General features: G+C 48.2%; 1 protein-coding gene across 4 annotated transcripts in view; it reads right to left on the bottom strand.

Moving 5' to 3' along the window:
- The window catches only part of TNRC6C (trinucleotide repeat containing adaptor 6C), a 113345-nt gene that overhangs the window by 20584 nt on the left and 70950 nt on the right, over nt 1-21811 (bottom strand). For all 4 annotated transcript variants that reach the window (XM_055575245.1, XM_055575247.1, XM_055575246.1 and 1 more), the window contains 7 exons: nt 17916-20504; nt 11993-12208; nt 9714-9880; nt 6372-6452; nt 5070-5127; nt 2788-2930; nt 1207-1380 (listed from right to left, as the gene is read on the bottom strand). In XM_055575245.1, coding sequence (XP_055431220.1) covers nt 1207-1380; nt 2788-2930; nt 5070-5127; nt 6372-6452; nt 9714-9880; nt 11993-12208; nt 17916-20504 — 3428 coding nt within the window. The remainder of the gene's footprint in view (nt 1-1206; nt 1381-2787; nt 2931-5069; nt 5128-6371; nt 6453-9713; nt 9881-11992; nt 12209-17915; nt 20505-21811) is intronic.

The following is a 21811-nucleotide window of genomic DNA, read 5'->3' as shown; positions in this document are numbered from 1 at the left end:
ATGACAGAAAATCCGCCTGCAAAGCTTGTCTACATCTGTAGCTCACAGAAGCCACACAGAGCTGGCTTTAGGTGACCCACGACAAGCCCATCATGTTCAAGGGCACTACAGTAACACCGAGCCCTGCAGGGGACTGGCACGCATGCGGGTATGGGACCATCTCTGCTGGGGTAATGGGCAGGGGTCACTAACCGGAGAGAAGACATTTTCCCAAAGGAAATATAACTGAGCTCAACAAGACCTGAACCTGAATACATGGACAAATTCAGGCTGGTAAGTTTGTGTTAAATACAGGAACTATATTGAGTGTTTCTTTCTGTCTCCTGGTTGAGTTATCTGACCCTCGGGGCCGTTGGCCTGGCCTCTGAGTCCCTGATGGCAGCTGAAACCTCCACTGCTGCCTGATGAGCCCCATGAACAACATGAGACAGCGGTGGGGATTCCGTGGACTGGGGTGCTGCTGAAAACTGGCCTTGGCCACCCCCAACCTCACAGCATTGCTGGAAGAGAAGGCTCAGAGCTGTGTGTGTGTGAGCCTCAGCCGGGAGGAAACCAAGGACAGTTCCAGGGACGGGAAGGACATGTGCTTGCTTTCATGTCATTTCATCCCAGGGGAGAGAAGTGACACGAGGCGGCCATCGTTCAAAACCCCAGGTCCTGCCTCACGGACGTCTGACAGTGACTTGCGCCTTCTCCACAACTGTCAAAGGCAGGGAATGAGGCCAAAATCACTCTGAAAACCACTGAGAACCTGTAGGGGCTGTCATCTCTATTTCTGGGGAAGAAGGGAGAGTATGGTGTTTTCCTGCAGATTAATAATGCATTTAAGGTGTTCATGGTCAGGAGAGACAGAACAGCACCGCCTCGACCTGTGAATAGATCCAACAGCTAAAGACCGCCTGTAGCCCGCGTCACTTCACGAGCAGTACATTAGCACCAAGGCTGTTGAACACAAACACATTTCAGTTACATGTAGAAATAATTTTGAAGCATTTCCGGTAACATGGTTAAATTTCTAGAATTGGATTCATTTCTTGACAGCAGTACATCACTTGAAAGGAAATCCTTGTCATAGTTCAGTTCCCTTTACACGTTCAGTGGCATTTTCACATCCAGGTATTAATTAAAAATAAAGTTCATGTCTCAAACACACGGATTTAAAGGCACATAAAGGAGACCCCGGTGAGCCTCTGCCAGCAGCCTTACCTGTCTAGCAGAATTCAAGTTTTGCATGCCCAGCCCTGAGGCAATCCCGCCCAGGGCCTGGCTGGGGAGTGCACTGTTGGAAAGGGGGGGCTTCAGGCTTGGTGAAGGCAAAAATGGTGAAGTCGTGGGCTCTTCCACGAGGCCGCCATCCTGATTGGGGAAAGAAAGCGTGAGCTGTGGGCAGGGCCCGTCCACACACAAAGCACAAGTTCCCAGGACGCAGACAGGGGTGTGGATGAACATAAAGGAGTAAAAAATCAAAAACGTGTAGACGAGAGGTGGAGAAATGGGCAAAAGGAAGAGGGGAAAAAGAAAAAAGAGAAACAGGATTAAGACGCTGTTTTCATTTTAACAATTATTTTACAAACACACATACATATCAGCTTACATAGTCTCATCACTACCAGCCCTGCCTATGGGGAGGAGTCAGGAGAGAGACAGCCTAAGTCTTAGTTGGAAAACACTTTAACCACCGTTTTCAAACAGGCTCATCTGAGAACTTACTAACAAGGCTCTAGGTATACACTAGGTTGAGATCTACTGATATTCATCTGTTTTTGACTTCATATGACTTAACCTAATAATAAGGTAAATTATAAAAGACAAAAACCTTTTTTTTTTTTTTTTTACATTTACTGAGGCACCAGGTCCTTTGTAAATTTACCTCATCTAACTTCACAACAAGCCTAGAGTATTATTTCATATTTTAAAGATACAGAAATAAGACAGGGTCCCACACTTGGCAAATAAAAATTCAGGATGCTGAGTTAAACTGGAATTTCAGATAAACGCCTGATAATATTGCAGACTATGGTCACAAATGATTCATTGCTGTCTGAAATTCTGATGTCCTCGGACACAGTGGTGCCGGGCACAGTGAGGACTCCATTGCGTGGACCTCTGGTTGAAGACACTGTGTATCTGAGAACAAAGACCAACTCTCGTCTCTTCTCCTGCGAGCCTGCTTTTTGTGTCTGCTTTAGAGTTGTCTTTCCTTGCTTCTATTATTTTTTCAAGGCCAGACATTTTGATCGAGCTTAACGGGAAACTGTTAAGCTGTCACCGGTGTGGCCCCCCTCTGAGGTCACAGCAGTCTGGAGAAACTGCACCAAGCAGGCCAGCATCGAGGGGCGTGAACAGGCGACTCCACCTGCTGAAACATCTAAGGTCATTTTCCCACACCTGTGGGTTTTCTGAAGTGGCTCATCCAAGCAAGGCCCACGCCCAACCACTTCTAGACCCTTCTTCTGAGATTAAACATGTAATACTTCATTTCCAATGGGAAGAACTGTGCACATAAGACCATAAAATAGAAATCTGATGACTCTCGTCTACAGGACAAATTCAAGCAGCCAAGTTTACCCACTGGCATGAAAATAAGTTTTCAATTTCAGTATTTTTATTCATCACATCATATGAAATACTTATAACACTACCTCTTTTGAGTCAAACATTCATATATACTAGAAAAATGGGTAAAAGTCACTTAAATATTACAGTCTAGTAACTTTCTAATCCAAGACAGTGAAAATGAAAAACATGTCTTGTTAAAAACAAACAAAAAGCCACCTAAACGCATACCTTGTCAAGGAAGGTGGGGCGGTCCACGGAAGACTCTTTGGAGATCGGTGGGCGGCAGCCAAGGGGCTTGGTGACCATCCCGTTGTAGTCGGTCACTCCCAGTCCACGCTTGTCCACGTCCACCTTCTTTTCCAGCAGAGCGCCTGGGGCATAGCAGACAGAGGCAGCGTTTGAAACGAGATGCCCAGGGGGTTGGCTGCCAGTGCTGAGCACAGACGGGTGCCAGCCGACATCTCAGGGAAGGAGTCAAGACCTTCACCCCCCAGAGGACAGGGCCAAGCGCGGAAGGCTGTGGTCTGGCCCCTGCTCCCTATCAGCCACACCTGCCCCAAGGGGGCTAGGCCCTTCCTTTCCCAAAGAGGGCCTTTTCCCAGCTGTCCCACCTCATACCCATCAACTTCCACCTGCTGAGTCCCTTCCGGCTGCAAGGACCTGTCCAGACGTTGGGGACACGACAACACAAACCAGACAGGTCTGTCCTGTGCTCCTTCGATTCAGAGACTGGTGTCTGTTCAGCTGCCTCGAAGCTCTGGGGAGGCAGGACTAACTCCCTACAGATCATGCCCGGGCCCTCTGTCCTGGCAGCTGACACCACACATCTGGCATTTGCATGCGATTATCAAGTCTGACCCTCATTATTTGTGAATTCTGAGTTGCTGAATTCACCTACTTGCTAGAATACACTTGTAGCCCCCACATCAAAACTCGCAGTGCTTTTGGGTCATCTGTGGACACACACAGGGCGGGGAAGAGTCTGAAACCCAGATCTCACACACACACACACACACACACACACACACACACTCTCTCTCTCTCTCCCCCTCCCTCCCTCCCTCCTGGCTCTGCTGCTGCTGCGTCGCTTCAGTCGTGTCTGACTCTGTGCAGACACGAGTCCCCATAGACAGCAGCCAACCAGGCTTCCCGTCCCTGGGATTCTCCAGGCAAGAACACTGGAGTGGGTTGCCATTTCCTTCTCCAATGCATGAAAGTGAAAAGTGAAAGTGAAGTCGCTCAGTCGTGTCCGACTCTAGCGACCCCATGAACTGCAGCCCACCAGGCTCCTCCATCCATGGGATTTTCTAGGCAAAAGGACTGGAGTGGGGTGCCATTGCCTTCTCCGCCCTCCTGGCTCAGGCTCTCACAAAGTGACAAGTGTCTTTCTCATGGTCTATGTGGGGCCAGGTTTGACATCTCTGTGCCCTCTGTTGGTCATTTCAATGGTCCCCATGGTCCCCAAGCCAATGTCCTGAGCATGAGAAGGCTGCGTGGCGCCTGCCTCATGCAGCAGCTGCTGATGAGCAACAAGGGGGTGCAGCTGGAACAGGAAGACAGTCACCAGCTGTGTGTAAGGCTGTGGGGAGGGAGCTAAAGTAACATCTACAGTGTGAGATGAAGCTTCAGAAAAGATGGAAAGCAGATATGTTTGTGGACTCACAAGATGATGACTTATTTTTCTTTTTTTAAACAAGAATTTTGTTTTTTTTAAAGCTGATGGCATTGGTGTGAGTAGAAAAGTGAACAAAATCTATGATCATTATTAACTACCCAGGGTCAGGTCACCCTTCTTAGCTAATGTTTTATTATAAAGAAACATGGCTGGCATATGATTATTCATGAGACATATGTATTATACAGAAACACACAGGACTTCCCAGGAAGTCCAGTGGTTAAGACTCTGCCTTCCATTGTCAGGGGGTGTGGGTTCGATTCCTGGTTGGGGAACTGAGACCCCACATGCTGCGGCTTGTGGCCAGAGGAAAGGAAAGGAAAGGAAAAAAAAAGCTTAACTCTCCTCACAGCCCCCCACACCCAGGGTTAACGTATCGACTAGTTGACAAAAATGCTGTGGCCAGAGGCTTGCACAACCTCATCCCTGTATGTCCCCAAGGAGCAAGGGTTCAGTATTTCCTGATTTAGTACTTCAGCTCACTCAGCAGACAACAAGCTGGGCATGGGGCCCTAGCACCTTTCTCTAAGAGGGTCACTATCTCCTCCCTCAAAACAGATGAGGATAGTATCAATGCACCTATTTGTTGCAGAAATGAAAAAAAAAAAAAAAAGAAAAAGAAACAGGAAAAGCAGACATGGTTCCATGTGGTGCTTGGTCATTTGTCCCCGGAGACCACCCGTCCTGAAGGATTGGCCCTGGGGCAGGTGTACACCCTACGGGTGACCTGTCTCTTGAGCACGTGTTCAACCACTGACCCATGACTCAGAACATTGAGACTCACAAACCCGTATCTTTAAAACAAAGTGTGCTTGAGGCGAGTCCTTGCACTTACTCATGGCCTGATCGAGATTCATGTTGTTGCTCTTCAAGGCCTCTTCAGCCGGCTCTCTCTGCGGAGGGAAGCGGAGTTCTCATTAGGAGGTGTGGTAACAGAATGAAAAGCGTGCAAAGAGCTCGGGCACTGTTAACACAGGGACGCAATCAATAGTAACCTGACATTGTTCCGTTTAGTAACCAGAAATACTTTTCTTCTGTGGTTAGAGACAAATGTCTTCTAAATAAAAAATCCTTGTCATAAGAAAATGTGTTGAATTGATTTTCAGAGGGAAGACGACTTTAAACCCCAAATGGCCAGGGGAGTCCTGTCACTGACTCTGTGGTCCGTAGGGTGACCTCTCCCAGGGCAGCCGCAGGGACTCATGGGGAGAGTCAGATTGCAGGATATGTCTATTGTCGACTGCTTTTCGCCAAAAAATGTAAAAACAACATAACACAAAACAAGTACTAATAGATGCATTTTGATAATCATCTCTCAGATTGAAACAGACTAGTCTTGGTGGAGACCAGGCAGGCTCGATGCTGAAGTACCGCGGGGCCACTCTGGGCCCATCACCTCGCAGTGGGTGGGGAGGCTGGGCCCCGGGCTGAGAGCGTGTGGGGTCAGGGGCTGCACCCCGTGAGAAGTATGTGGTCCCCTCTTCCAGTCTGGGGCCGCTCCAGACCCATCCCGAAGGGGCACCCATGGCAACCAAAAGGTAAACGCTCATTTGAGTAAAGATTTGGAGAGAAGACATCTGAAGGGACTACTTGGCAGATGCAGGAGGTATGGTTCATGATCTGAACGCTTCCACTGGCTCTTGGGAACTGAAGAGATGGGGAGCCATTTTCAGAGGCACACCCTAAGATCTCCAGCTCTCGCTACACATGATCTGAAACTCGGGTACCAAACAGGTCTGCTTGGGTTTCTTTATCTGGACGCAAGGTTTTAGTTCTTTATACCAAGGTCTCCCTTGAGATCTTGGTCAATCTTGCAGAAATGAATGAAAACTCACTTTTAGATGAAAAGAAAATAGAAAATTGTATAAGCCAATGAAGAATAAAAGTCACCCATCGTTTTTCATTCTAGTAAAAGGTTCTCACACCTTTCCAGACAGAAAGGATGTGGATCTTTGCTGTCGTTCAAAGGAAATCCTAATCCCTAAGCAGGAGTGCCCAGGTGAAAAGGGAATGTACGAGTTGGGTTTTGCCAACAAGCTCATCCCCTAAAAGTCTCCTTCCTGCGCTACACATGACAAAGGTGGACACAGGACACAACAGGGCACACGCGGCAGCAGTAAAGGGAGGCGCCAGTCACCGGGAAGCCCATGTCTGTGAGTTGTTTGATCAGCCGGGTCATGATCCAGGCCTCGTCCTGCTTGCCAGATGTTTTCATGCCCTAGAACCAAGGGTGGGAGGAGAAAGTCCATGAGGCAGGTTCTATGGTATTGTTTTAAATTGCTTTTTATTGGAGTAGAGTTACTTGACAATGCTGTTAAGTCTCTGTTGTACAGCAAAGTGAAGCAACTCTATGTATTCCTATGTCCCCTCTTTTTTGGGTTTCCTTCCCATTCAGGTCACCACAGGGCAGTACAGTAGGTTCTCGTTATTTATTTTATACATAGAATCAATAGGTACATGTGTCACTCTGAATCTTCCAGCTCCTCCCACCCTTCCTTTCCCCCTTGGTATCCATACATTTGTCCTCTCTGTCTGTGTCTCTATTTCCGCTCTGCAAACAAGAGCATCTGTAACATTTTTCTAGATTCCACTTAGACGCATTAATATATATTTGTTTTTCTCTTTCTGGCTTACTTCACTCTGTATGCTACTCTCTAGGTCCACATGAGCCACATTTTAATAATGCATTTCTTCCAGAAATGGGAGACGCCCAAAGCTCATGTTGATTTAAAGTCACAGCACCCCATGTTAGCGCTGAGCAACTCTGCGCTCCCCACCACCCTGACAGTGTCTAGTGGCTTGCGCTATGGAATGCTTCAGGATGCTTTCGCAGTTGGCATGTGTGTGTGATTTATGGACTTAAAAAAAGCAAGATAATGATTCTTTCCCCTCAGAGAATGCATTTCTTTCGTCACAAACAGGAACCGCGTCCATGGTCAGATAAGCATGCTAGGTGCTCCCTTGAACACGACCTGTAATAACCATATAAAATCTACTAAAAATTACATGGCGTGTGCCCTTTTATAAGCTTTCTTCTAAAAGATGACAAAATACAGGGTGTTCGTTCCAACAGGATGAAAAGGCAACAAGATGAAAGGAACGAAAAAACCTGTTAATTCTGTTAACTCATGGCCTGCGGGGCGGAGAAGACAGTGAGGAGATAGCGGTGAGGGGAGGGTGAAGACAGGAGGAGGGAGCTGAGCGAAGAGGAAAGGGGGGCGGGGTGGAGAGGGGACCCCTGCACAACCTCCTGCTCTTCTGCAAGGAGAGGGGGTCTAACGATGCATTCACATCTCATACAAACTATTCTTCACAGTGCTTTCAAATCTCGGCCTGGGACTTCCCTGCTGGTACAGCGGGTAAGAGTCCGCCTACCAACACAGGGGACTAGGGTTTGATCCCAGGGGCCATGTCAGGTTCCTGACTCCAACTGCCAGAGATGGTTTCAACTCGGAGGTGATGCCTCTTAGCCCGCCAGTACCCTCCATGGGCATGTGCGTCGCGTTTTTAAATTTTACTTTACTTGAGGAGGATCCCACATGCCAAGGAGCAACTAAGCCCAGGTGCCGCAACCATACAGGCCTGAGCGCCTAGAGCCCTTCCCTGCAAGGGAAGCCACTGCAATGAGGAGCCCGCTCACCGCAACCAGAGAGTAGCCCCGGCTCGCCACAACTAGAGAAAAGCAGGGCACAGCAACGAAGACCCAGGGCAGTCAAAAATAAAGAAATAAAGTTTAAAAAGCTCATTAGAAAAAAAAACCTGGGAGAATGGCATCGAAACATGTATATTATCATATGTGAAACGGATCACCAGTCCAGGTTCGATGCATGATTTAGGGTGCTCAGGGCTGGTGCACTGGGATGACCCAGAGGGATGGGATGGGGAGGGAGGTGGGAGGTGGGTTCAGGATAGGGAACACATGTACCCCCGCGGCGGATTCATGTCAATGTATGGCAAAACCAATACAATACTGTAAAGTGATTAGCCTCAAAATAAATAAATAAAGGGGGGGAACCTGGTAAATAACTTCAGTCGTGTCCGACTCTTTGCGACCCCATGGACTATAGCCTGCCAGGCTCCCAGGTCTATGGGATTCTTCAGGCACGAATACTGGAGTAGGCTGCCATGCCTTCTTCCAGGGGAATCCTTGGGACCCAGGGTTTGAACCTGTGTCCTTACGTCTCCTGCACTGGCAGGTGGGTCCTTTTCCACTAGTGCCAGTCACAGGACACAGTTTGTAGGGTGACCGTAAACGAACATGCTGGCTTTTCTCAAGGAAGCAGCCTCTCTGGAGGTGATTATAATCCTTCCTGTGCAGCCAGAGCCAGGTTTGCCAAGAATACACAATATTTTAATTCACCAGTTCGGTGTTTCTGGTCCTGTCATTAATTGGATGCTTTGCCAGCCAGCCTGTGAAAAGACATAATTTGAAGCCTGCCATCACATCTACTCTTTATGAGCAGAGAGCCCAGGATTTAGTTTCTGGGCTCTGCTAACTGCCAATTGAGTGGCTTTCAAACTGGAATTGTTTTAAACGGATAATACATTCACATGATTCAAGAGCAGAAACGAGGGGCACAGGGAAGCATCTTCCTCCTATTCCATGCCCAGTCTGCTGAGTTCTCCTTTGCTTTCTCATCCTTCCAGACAGTTCTGAATTCTACAGAGGCTGTTATGAGTGTGCGCGTGACTCACACATCCACTTCTCTCTCCTCTTCCTCTGCCCCCTAAAATCGGGGATGTGCTAGACAGAGATTCTGTGCCTTGTCTTTCACTTAGCGATATATTTTGGTGATCTTTTCATATGAGTACGTTTAAAGGTTCTTTAAAAATTTTTTTAGTTTTTCATAATATGGAGGTAGCATAATTTAGCTAATTATGCCATCAATGTACATTCAGGTTATTATAATTTTTTTTTTTTTTTTGCTGTCCTATGACAAGTGGGAGACACAAGGGATGTGGGTTTGATCCTTGGGTTGGGAAGATACCCTGCAGAAGAGAATGGCAACCCACTCCAGTATTCCTGCCTGGGAAACCCCATGGACAGAGGAGCCTGGTGGGCTACAGCCCAAGGGGTCAAAAGGAGTCCAAGAGGACTGAGCACGCATGCACATACGTGCACAACATGCCCCATTATATGTTAACATAACAATATTTTTTAATGGAAAATAATTATATTTTCTAGAACAAAAATTTTTGGTGAGACAAGTGGCACGGTCACACCTGGCTGGACCCCTCTCCACTGTGCGGCTTCACGGAAGCATCCGGATTCACCCATCAGCCCCTGCTCTCGTGCTGCTGAGACAGTAATGCCGTGTCACGCTCTGCGCTCGGCAGAGACCCCCTAAGAGGGCCTCAGGACCCCCAGGGTCCTCAGGGCACTCTGAGAGCCTCGGCTCTCTCTGTCACTAACTGGAGAGACCACCTTGACACCGTGCAGGGCTCAGCGTTCACCCCCCCACCCCGGGGCCACACGCACCTTCTGGAGCCCTTTCTTGGGAGCGTTCCCCCAAGAGCTGCAGGAAGAGGGGCTCTCCTGCGAAGCCGCATTGTTCCACATGCCCCCGTCCTCGTCCTCCCACTGACTGGCGCCGAGGTTCGCGTCGTCCCCGCCGCTGCCCCAGCCTTCTTGCATAGATTTTGAAGCTAGAAAGAGAGGGAGCAGGAGCGTGTATCAGTCACCATTCCCAAAGCAGACAGCGGCACCCTGTGACACCGCTGAGGGGAGGCAGGACAGAGGGCTGTACAGCGCCTACCTCTTACTCCTCTGTCCTTTCTTACACCTAAGAATTTAATTTTTCCTACCGGACATGTAATGTACATGTATATGTACGCCTGTTTTTGTCTTCAAACTCCAGCTATTTGTAATCTGTGCTGTTCCAACGCCCTTAACCCACTAGAGGTCACTTTTTAAAGACATATTTATTTATTTGGCTGTGCCGGATCTTAGCTGTGGCATGTGGGGTCTTCCATCTAGGTTGGCGACACGCAGAATCTTTAGTTGCGGTGTGTTGGGTCTAGTTCCCTGACCAGGAATGGAACCTGGGCCCCCTGCATTGGGAGCGTGGAGTCTCAACCACTGGACCACCAGGGAAGTCCCTAGAGGTCGTTTTGAAACATGGACATTCTAACGATCAATCCTGGGGGTTACCGAAGGTGGCCGTTGCTGAGTGACATGAGATGCTGGTAAGAGGCAGAGTCCTGAAAACGATCACAGTCCTCCGTGTCACGTGGCACGCCACGGGCACCAGTGCTTCCCCCAGTGCGACCAGACCTGAGCCGCCTGAGGATCCTGAAAAGTCTGTGCTCGGGCTCGGCAGCCTGCACTCTTGACGAGCTCCCAGGAGATGCTCCCAGAACGACAGGAGGGACACAGCCAAGGGCTCAGACAGAGGCAAGCTGAACACTGAGTTTCAATTTCAGGATATTATTGTTTTCTCCTTTCTTAAATAAATACAAAGTAATCTTTGGTGTAAAAGTCACCCCAAACTCTCCTCCCTGGGGAATCTGAAGGCCAAAGATCAGGTGACACTACAGTTAGCTACAGTCTATAAGACGATGAAGACTTGAGGCTTACAAGGTGGCCAGGCATGTCATTAGGCCTCCGAGGACAAATGATACAAACAAACACGTTGCCTCGACACCGGAATCTACACACCCAGGAGCTTCCCATCCTGCAGGTTTCCAAGAAGTGACACGAATGGGATAAACTGGATGGGATTTACCCATTTTTAATGAATGGGATAAATAATACGGGAAAACGGGTGGCACACAGAGAACACTGTCCAGTGCTGACTAAGTAACAAAACACTGAAACAATAAAGCTGCATTTTTAAGATCTTAATAATCTCAAAAAAAAAAAACAACCAAAAAGCGCTTTTGCACCCATGTGAACAATTGATGTTACGCTGGACTTAAACCAGTCAACTTCCATTCATACTACTGTCAGAAGCATCACACTGTACAGCAGCCACACATTACAGAATTCCACTTGGTGAACGTGATCTGGACAACAGCAAGGATGCACATTTTATGTATACCTATTATACTTTCCAATAATGGGAGGAAAACACAGCCTGTTTTTTCCTCTTTAAAAAAAGAAAAAAAGAGAGAACCCAAAGCTGAATTTTGTTTACTAGGCAGCAAAAGCAAGGCAAGTGTCAAACTGTGGAGTAATATATTTTTCAAAACCCAATCTCAAAAAGAAAAATGACCTGCTTTATCCACCTGTTCAGTGAAAGAGCAGGTTTAAATTGTCTGAATGACAGGTAGGAGAATTCTGCTGAAGAAACCTGGAGGCTACTAACCATCATTTTTTTTTTTTCTTTTAAAAGGAGAGCATGGACTTCTCTCAAAAGCTCCTTTTCCTTCATTTATCAGACAAGGCAAATATTTCTTTACAGTCTAAGTTTAACATTAGTCTTAAAATGTGGTGGCTCAGATGGTAAAGAATCCACCAGCGATGCGGGAAGACCCGGGTTCAATCCCTGGGTCGGGAAGATCCCCTGGAGAAGAGAATGGCAACCCACTCCAGTATTCTTGCTTGGAGAATCCCATGGACAGAGGATCCAGGCTACAGTTCATGGGGTTGCAAAGAGTCGGACACGATTGAGCAACTTTCACTTCAAATGTAAATAAAATGAGGAAAGTGTCCTAAAACACTAATTCTTAAAATTAAATGAGAAGTATGCTTCTAAATAGAGTATGTGGGCCCATTTCCAAACAGCCGACCCAGGGCGGGCAAGACGCTGGGCTCACCTGGTTTGCACAGGGCTGGGGCGGCAGCGGGGGCGCTGGCCCTCCCGAATGTCAGCGCCGGCTCGGTGGGCTGGTCCCCCCATCCGCTGCCGCTGCTGGGTGGCTTGCCCCATGCTGCTGTGCCATTATCAACCAGGGTGGACGGGGATGATGACTCCCCCCAAGAGTTTTCAGCCTTCGAATGAACGTTAGGCATTTCTCCCCAGCCCGACGAAACTGAAGAGGGCACCGGGGAGACAGAAGACAACAAAAGTGAAACAGAGAGAGAGAAAGTAAGAATGGTGATGTCAAGTTCAAAATCATTTTGAGATTATCTTTAGGATGGCTTTTAGGAGAAAGTGAAAAGGAGACAATATTAAATCTAATCAGATTTGTCTGTTTTTTTTTTTTAAGTTGCAGTCTTCTCACTTCTGACCCCTACCTACTCCCTTAAAACTCAAAGTCCGTTATATTAAAAGCTATTCAATTCACACCATCTGCAACAAGATAAGAGTTTTAAAAAGTAGTTTAGAACTTAAGTTTAAGGAGTAGCTCTTTTGCTTCTGGTGTTATATGTGACAACCTAAAAGAAATTTCATATTAATCTCTTATAAAAAATTTACGAGTTGCAACATTTTTCTACTTATCTTTTGACCAACCGTCAAAAACACAGGTCTGGGCAAACAAAGAAGATAGAAGAGGAAACATGTACAGATAAAGTAATAACAGAGCACCCAGATGGTTCTTAGGTACCAGCAGTAAGTTGGGAAAGGAGTTGAGATATTGGTGTTAAAAGATGGGAACCAAATGGAGGAATTATGGAGAAGGGCGGTTCCAAGCGTATCTCAGAATTCTGCTTTCATTCCTCCACCCCATCCTGTGCTAGCATCCTGAGCAGGGCCTTGTACCAGAGACAAGGATGCAATTAAACTAGGGAAGGTTTCCTAGCGAATTCAGAAGGTTCTGGCGTTACTATCTAAGAGGCACAGGCGAGGTTAAGAGACTAGGCCACACTAAGGATCTCCCCACCTACTTTATACTTTAGCAAGACAAACATTTTACATGTCATATGCAAACTTCCAAATCAACCCAAATTCTGATCTTTGTGCCTTTGCCCATAGGCTCACTTGATAATACTGAAAAGTCACGCTGATAGCTCACGTCAGCTATAATTTTCATACAGACATAGCTTCTCACAGGCAGAACTGTGAATGCTTTAAACACTAACTGAAGAACAGAAACCACAAATAAGCCAATCACAGAATTTAAATTATTTGGTTAAAACATGGATATTACCATCTCGGTTATGAAATATATTAGTTTTCTGACTAAAAATAGCATGGAATCAGCTCCCTTGATGCTTTACTCTAATAAAATACAACAGTAATGATTAATGACAAAACTACCTACCACCTATGAATCATTTAAAATTACAAGCTGAATAATGAGCAAAACATTAAGTGAATTATTATCAATATCAAGGCAAGTGTTAATCACTCAGTCATGTTCAACTCTTTGCTACCCCATGGACTGTAGCCAGTCAGGCTCCTCTGTCCATGAAATTCTCCAGGTAAGAATACTGGAGTGGGTTGCCATTCCCTTCTCCAGGGGATCTTCCCAACCCAGGGATTGAACCCGGGTGTCCCGTACTGCAGGCAGATTCTTTATCCACTCAGCCACCTGGTTAAAGGTACCATCAGGGAAGTTAGCCCTAATCACTATTGTCGGCAAAAACTAACTATAATATTACCTGTAACTACACAAAAAACAATAATCCATGTTGGGAGAAACAGTTTTACAAATTGAAGGAACAAAATTAGGAAAATTAACATAGAAGACAAAAATTAAGGAAGTTTTGGGAAGCTCAAATAATTCAGGTGTTATTAATAGTCAATCAGCTGCAAAGATATAGTGATTTATTGTCGGCAATTAAATAACAAAATCACCTGATCAAAAGGCAGGCACACAGTTAGGACTCCATTCTGCCAATGCACAGGGCACTGGTTTGATCCCTGGTCGAGGAACTAAGATCCCACATGCCCCACAGTGTGAACAAAAAGGGTAAAAAGGAGAGACAAAAAAAAGGCAGATACACAGCATTTCTCTAGATTACTGTGTTCCAGCTCCAGACTGGGTTTGAACTAGATCCAAACACTCCAGTGTAAATCCTACACTGCATTTCATAAATTAGTATCAGTTAGTATCCTTAGGCTCATCAGAAAACTAACTAGTATTAATATAATAAGAATGGGACAAAATGATTGTCCTGTAGCACTTACTTTTACAAAACCGGACACACACACGCAAAAACCTATGCAATCGAGAAACCATATTTTGCGAGACAGAGATCAATATCTTTAAGTGGTGATGATCAGCAATTAAAAAGAACTTAAAACCCAAACTCTGAGGTTAGTGAACATTCTGTAAAATCAGTGAAGGTCAAGGGTGATGCTGCAGAATCTGTAAAAGACCTGCTCTGTAGCAGAAACCTCATCAGACATTCATCGGGTTTGCAGTTTGTTTGGAGGGGGAATCCCAGTTGATCTGCAGCAACAACAGGCAAGTGTGTTCAAGCCGTGAGCTGAGCCACAGCCTAGCAGGTGCTGTCATTGCTGCTTCCATCTCTGATCCCGGTGGCCCGGGTACCACAAGCCCCGACAGGAAGGGCCAGGGGCTGTATGTGTGAAAATGAATGGAGAGGACCCAAAGGAAGCAGCACCTTGTCACTGTTATGAACGGAACCAAGGGAGGTGTGACTGATCCTTCTGTAGCACAAAGAACAGCTGGTCCCCCAGACTGGGACAGGGACAGGCTCAGATCACCTGTGGTCCCTGAGAGGGATGGACTCTGCTCTCACTGCAGAATAGTGCTCAGTTCAGGACAGATGGGAATATCATAGGTGATGTGGGGCAAGGATAATGCCTCAACACAGCTACACTGTGTCGTGGCAGAATACGAGACTAATGTCATCAATAAAAAATTACGGAGTAACCCCATCATCCCCAGTGACACAGTAAGTGTGCACAGTCTCTGCACAGGGCTCAGCTGTTGTTGTTCAATCGCTAAGTTGTGTCCAACTCTTTGTGACCCGTGGACTGTAGCCCACCAGGCTCCTCTGTCTATGGGATTTCCCAGGCAAGAATACTAGAGTGGGTTGCCACTTCCTTTTCCAGTAGGGCTCAGTGAAAGTGAAGTCACTCAGTCATGTCTGACTCTTTGCGACCCCATGGACTGTAGCCCACCAGGCTCCTCCATCCATGGACTTTTCTAGGCAAGAGTACTGGAGTGGGTTGCCATTTCCTTCTCCAGGGGATCTTTCCAACCCAGGGATCGAACCTGGGTCTCCCGCATTGTGGGCAGACGCTTCACTGTCTGAGCCACTACGTGCAAGTAATTCCTCTAACTTTTTATCCGTCTCTGTCAAAGTGGTTGAAATAAAATCCACAGCTGCTTCCACACTATCGTGACAAATATAGACATCACACACGCGCATAAGGCCCGGAGGACGGAGAACAAACAAGAACCCGGAAACAGTCACCATGGTGGATGGGGCACGTTCTCCTTCTTCTACGTTTGGTGAGACTGTGTGCAATTTGTTAAAAAAAAAAAAAAAAATATATATATATATATATATATATATAATCTATAAATATTTTTCACATACAATAACTTTGGCTCTTCCAACCAAACAGGAATGCCTTTATCCAGGGTGAATCTCATATTCTTTGTCTACTAAAAACCATTAAGAGGAGATTCTGAGGGTAACATATTCAAGAGGAAAAAAAAAAAATCACAAATGCACGTGATGTTGTCCCTGTCTCTGTGGGGTGTCATGGATGTCATACATTACAAGTGGCAGTGGGTGGGTATGTATTTCACATCTGAGACCCCCACCACCTCCCCACAACGTGTGCCCTCAGCAAGCTACTTAACTGCCCGTTTCCTCTGTAATAAGAGGCCCGGACGGCCGTCAGGACCACATGAGATGAGCATAAGATGCGGTCGCCCGGCAGTGCCAGGCCATGCTTGTCGCCAGGACCCGGGCACCAGGCACATGTCAGCAGGAGCTTTTTCAGAGACAGTGAGCAGGGGGTGAGGGAGCTCTGACTGTGACCCGAGGAGAAGTCATGGGAACGAGGACTTCCAGAAGAAAGACTTGGGTGGGTGTGACGTGATAGCTGTGTTTCTTAATAATACTTTAGTTTTGGCTATGCTGGGTCTTCGTTGCTGTGCGGGCTTTTCTCCAGTTGCGGCGAGAAGGGGCTACTCTCGTCACTGTGGTGGCTCCTTATGTTGCAGAAATGGGCTCTGGGGCGTAGCCTCGATAGTTGTGGCCCGTGGGCTTAGCTGCTACGTGGCATGTGGGACCTTCCCAGATCAGGGATCTATCTGAGATCGATCTTGTCTCCTACACTGGCAGGTGGATTATTTACCACCGAGCCACTAGGAAAGCCCAGAACCCTACCATCTTAGACAGAATCTCTCCTCTCGACCTTGGCTCATTGCCCTTCTCCCACAGTTGTACCTGCTGCCCCATCTCTGGCTGAGACCCAGGCTTCTGCATCCAACCTCTGCTGTCCCCTCCAAGGACATGTGCCTCCCGTGTGTGCCCTGAGAAGGCAGTGCACCTTGCCATGACCTGCCCACCTGCCTGAGCTCTGAACCCTCCCTGCTCCTGCATCCAGATGCTTTCCCAGGCTGGCTGCTGTATCCATCTACACCCCTGGCCACTATTCCTTCCCCTCTCATGCCAAACACGGCTGAGCTCAGCTCTTCTCCTCCAGCTGTGCTTCCCACCAATCCACTCTTCATCTTACAGGTGACACGATTCTGTAATTAAGCCTGATGGTTCAATCGGCTTCATCTTCTCAGTGGCTTCCCCAGATCTCTGGATACACCCCAATTCCTTCACAGGGCCTAAAAGAACGTGCCTGCTCTTGCCGTGGTCTCCTTTCTCTGCAAGGCCTTCCTACCACCCCCCACCACGCACCCCCAGCACCAACTATGGTGAAGTTCTTTCTGTTCCTCAGAGATGCTACCTTCCCTCTTGCCTCCAGGTCTTCTGTGCTAGCGCCTCTATCTGAGCCATTCCTCTGCCAGTTCTCTAGTTACAAAGGCCAGCGGGACTGAAATCGCTCTCTCTCCCATGGTCTGTGTTGCACGTGTATTTTCTCAGTCACGCTCACGCTCCCTGAGGGCAGGCTCTGGTCTGTAACAGCTTCTAGCCTCTTTTACTGCAGTATCTAGGAGAGTGCCTTGCGCTGGGCAGGGACTCAACACACAGATTTTCATCTAATTTTAGCATTTTTCTTTCCACTGAAATCAGAACATGAATGGTACTGTATAATGCCATATAAAACCATTTCAACCAAAAATGGTTTTATTTCATGGTCAACCACATCAGAAACACCTGCGGAGCTTCAAAACCAGCCAGTGGGCGGGCTTCCCATCCGGACCAACGACTCCTGCATCTGAGGTGTCTCTGAGACTGGTACCTCCCAGCTCCATAAACTCCCGGGGAATTCTAACGAAAGCCCTCTGGGGTTGAGAACCACTGGTTTATCTCATAAATAAACAAAGACTTTGTAATAAGTAAACACAGGCTAACACAATGGCCTCCAATCTTTCTAAAGAGGGTATATTTTTTTTTCTCTCCTTTCTCTTGAAAGTGGGTACTATTTTCCCCCCTTGGACTGAAAGCTATCAGAAAATCCTACTTTATTTTTTTCTCTTTTCTTTCTCTTGGATTGAAAGCTATCGGAAAATCCTACTTTATTTTTTCTCTATAATATTATCTCTTTGGATAATATTCAAATACAATCCTGTAAGGTGACGGGCATGGAAATCAGTTTAATGTCATTTGCTACAAAAACGCTAGTTGAGTGTGTGTGCAAACGTAACCAGGGTTTTTCTTTAACCTCTGAAGGCAAATGCAGCCCCGTACCTGGGCCGAGCAGTGGCGATCGGCTGAGCTGGGCGCTGGCCTGGTGTGCCGGGGGCGCCTCGGCCGTGCTCGCGCTGTCACTCGTGGCGGTGGCGGTGGCGCCGGCCGAGGCGCTGCTCTGGATGCCCGGGTTGTTTCTGTCCCACATGTTTACAGTTTTATTGTTGTAGTTGCTCGGGTCGCCCCAAGCTGAGGTACCGTCATCGATTTCCATTTTGCGTCGGATGGAGGGCGGGGAAGGCTCCTCCCAGCCCGTGGCCTCGCTGGTGTCCTTCGGCTTGACGGGGACCGGCCCCCCGATCCACCCTGTTCCTGTCTGTTTCACGGAAGCGGCTCCTCCCCAGTTACTCGAGCTGCTGTCTGGGGGTTTGCTCGCCCAGTTCTGTTGGGGGCCGGGCTTCAGAGACTCTCCCCAGCTTGTCCCTGGATTCACCTTCGCGTTTGTGCCATTGCCCCAGCCACCGGTCCCCGACCTCGGAGCCTCGTTCCAACCAGACCCTGCCCGACTACTGTCAGCATCCCAGCCGGAGGCATTCTTCTTCCCCTCCCCCAGGTGTCCGAGGACCGAGGATGAATCCGCCCAGTCTCCCCCTCCTGCGCTCCAGGCTGGGTTCGGCTTGTGTCCATCTCCCCAGTTCTGAGATCTGGGTTTCTGAGGCTCAGCCCAGGTGGGGGACTTGTCCTCCTGATTTACGGTCCCGCTCCAAGCGTGGCCACTCTTGGCAGCAGCAGCATTATTAACAGCAGTAGAGCTTATCGCCTCCCCCCAAACCCCGGGGCCATTTGGCGCTTTGTGGCTGCTGTCTCCCCAGCCGGCGTGCGCTGGCGCAGCAGCAGGCGGTGAGCTGACCCACCCCGATACTGAAGAGGTATTTGTACTGTTCACGCTGGACCCATCGTTCTTCCCCCCTGAGTGTGAAGGCTGAGTAGCTGCACACCCCCAGGCCTCTGTCCCATTGTCGTTCTTGCGCTCAGACCTGGGGGACTCTTCAAATTCCCAGGCAGTGTTTTGCTTCACTGGAGTCTGTCCCCAACCAGTGTTGGACAGAACTCTTGGGTCCAGGTCGCTCCTTGGCAACTGGAGGTGCCCTTGCTCGAGAACCCCTTTGTCTCGCCGTCGGCCTTCTCCATCCCTCCCAGTGCTCCCTTCGTGGTGGCTGCCAGAACCGTCGCTGCTGCCTTCACTGGCCGACGTTCCAGAGGACGCAGCTTTGGCCCAAGAGTTCACATGCTCGCTGCCAGGCTGCGCAGCAGGATTCTGGCCGCCAGCGCTAGGACTGTCCCACCCTGTTGATCCTTTCCCGTTGATGTCGCTACTGGAATGCTGGTTGGGGGGCTTCCCCCAGTCCCCGTTCACCCCGTTGGAGGTGCTCCGGCTGGGGTGGCCCCAAGCTCCCGAGTGGAGGTTGCCCACACCGCTGCTGCCCCCACCCCGCCCCCAGGCGAGGATGCCAGGACCAGCGGGAGGTCCTGAGTCCCACGCGTTGTTCCCTCCATTCCCCTCCTTCTGCACAGCGCTGCTGGAGCCGTTCTGCTTAGCACTTAATGCTGAGTTCACAGTGTCGCCATTCCCCTGACTGAACCCGGAACCGCTGTTTCCTGTGGCCGGGTTACCTGGGGACAGTCCCCACACAGAACTGCCGATTCCTTCGCCGCCACCCCCGCCGACTTGAGAAACTGACGATCCGTTAGCACCAGGAAGGCCTTGCAGGTGGGGCGGGATGATGGCCCCCATGCCAACAGCCATGCCCCAGTTCGGCAGTCCGTTCGTCTGCACTGCGTTGAGAGGGCTGGGAGAAGGGCTCAGGGGGTTAGTGTTGTTTGGCCCGTCAGTGTTAAGGTTCTGAGGTTGTGCGCTGAAAGACACATTCTGGGAAGTGGACGTCTGTGGTCCTGTGCTCTCTTGCGGCAGCAAGTTTCCCCACGCACCTAAAGTGCCCGCGGGGTTCCCATTCTGGGTGCCCATGTTCTGACCTATGGCACTGACCGGACTGCAAATACTGGAAGGGTTGCCTGTCCCCACAGTTCCTTCATGTCCGAGTACAGGCCAGGCAGCTGGGTTGGCGTTAGGATTAAGGTTAAGATTAATGCCAGCGTTGGAGTTGGAGGCACCCCAGCAGTTCTGACTCCTCCCATCTCCGATCATGTTGTCCATTTTCCCATCCCCGCCGAGGGAGCAGTGAGCCAGGCCCGGGCCGGCGCTGGCGGCTACGCCCCACACTCTGGCGGCAGCTCCGTTACTGCTCGCTCCCCCCGCCCCAAGGGCACTCTGAGCGGGCGGGTTTGGGACCAGTGTGCCGTTGGAGCCATTACTGCCGCTCGCCTTCTTGGCCTGTCCAGTGGAGCTGCCCTGGGCGCTCCCCGTAGCCATGCTACTGTTCTCTGAGCCACAGCTGGAGGCAGAGTCAGTGTCTGTGGTGCATTCTGAGGCGGATTCCGTCTCTGCTCCCGTGATGGAAGGCCAGGCCCCCGCGTCCGTCCTGTCGCTCAGCGTCTTCTCCCAGCTGCAGCTGGCCTCGCTCCGGTAAGTGGGCTGCTGCCCCCAGTGGGAACTCTCATAATGCTCCGCTGGGCCACTGTGACCGAGATCTGAAAAAGACCAAACACGTTCAAAGTTAGCTTCTCCTCCCACTTGTCAATCGACTGCTCAAATTAGTCTTGGGGGCACACTCTTTCTTCTGAGTTTTCAATTCTGAATGACCGATACTAAAAATGACTTCAAGAAAAAAAGTTATTTATCTTCTAAGTGCGTGCTAAGTGGCTTAGATCATGTCAGACTCTTTGTGACCCCATGGACCATTCCATAACCCACCAGACTCCTCTGTCCATGGGATTCTTCAGGCAAGAATACTGGAGTGGATTGCCATGCCCTCCTCCAGGGGATCTTCCTGACCCAGGGATGGAACCCAAGTCTCTTATGTCTTCTAAGTAGCTCCCACTCAAAAAAGAGTTAATGCGTCCAAAATTACATTAATTCACATAACAGAACCAAGTATTTTGGGGGTTGGGGATGGAGAGACAGAAAGAAGAAGCTTTAGAAAATGATATCTCATGTTATCAAGGGAATAATGGTTAGAATCACTTAATTACATTTCTACTACTTTATCTGTTATTACCAGTGATTATGGTTTACCCCAGTTTCCTGAGCATTAATAAAAAAATATTCACAGCCCTACATCTGGTATCTTCTTAGATCTCTAGGTATTCCTTCTACTTCTGCTTTCTATTTTGCTAATTTAGTCTTTTCTTTGGAGATTCCCCAGAAGAACTTTATATGATATTTTCTATAGTGTTTATATAATTTCACTCTTAGGAGTCTAAAAAATAATCTAGTATTTGGTATCTGAATTTTATCTCCTGTAATTTCCAAATTTTTTTTGAGTATTCTTAACATTGCAATCAAACTTATATACCAAATTTTCCAACAGGTTTTATTTGAAGTATGAAGTGAAGTGAAAGTCACTCAGCCGTGTCCAACTCTTTGTGACCCCATGGTCTATACAGTCCATGGAATTCTCCAGGCCAGAATACTGGAGTGGGTAGCCTTGCCCTTCTCCAGGGCATCTTCCCAACCCAGGGATCAAACCCAGGTCTCCCACACTGCAGGCAGATTCTTTATCAGCTGAGCCACAAGGGAAGCCCATTTGAAGTATGCATCACTCAAAAATAAAGTAATGTAAAAAATTTAATGTATTTACATAAAACCTCAATTAAAATCCTTGACAGAGTTTCTTTAAATAGTAAGATACACAGATAATTGCAATTAAATATTTCTTCTCTTTTAGAACTTTTCCATTATGTTCTTTGCAAATTAATTTCAACAAGAAAAAAATCTTACTCATCATGCACAGTAAAACTGGGTGTCCCCTCAAATGTCTTTTATTATTTGATAGAAC

Source organism: Bubalus kerabau, chromosome 4, assembly GCF_029407905.1.
Source record: "Bubalus kerabau isolate K-KA32 ecotype Philippines breed swamp buffalo chromosome 4, PCC_UOA_SB_1v2, whole genome shotgun sequence".
Taxonomy (NCBI): domain Eukaryota; kingdom Metazoa; phylum Chordata; class Mammalia; order Artiodactyla; family Bovidae; genus Bubalus; species Bubalus kerabau.
Note: the sequence above shows the minus strand (reverse complement) of the source record. Positions and strands in the feature narration are given on the sequence as shown.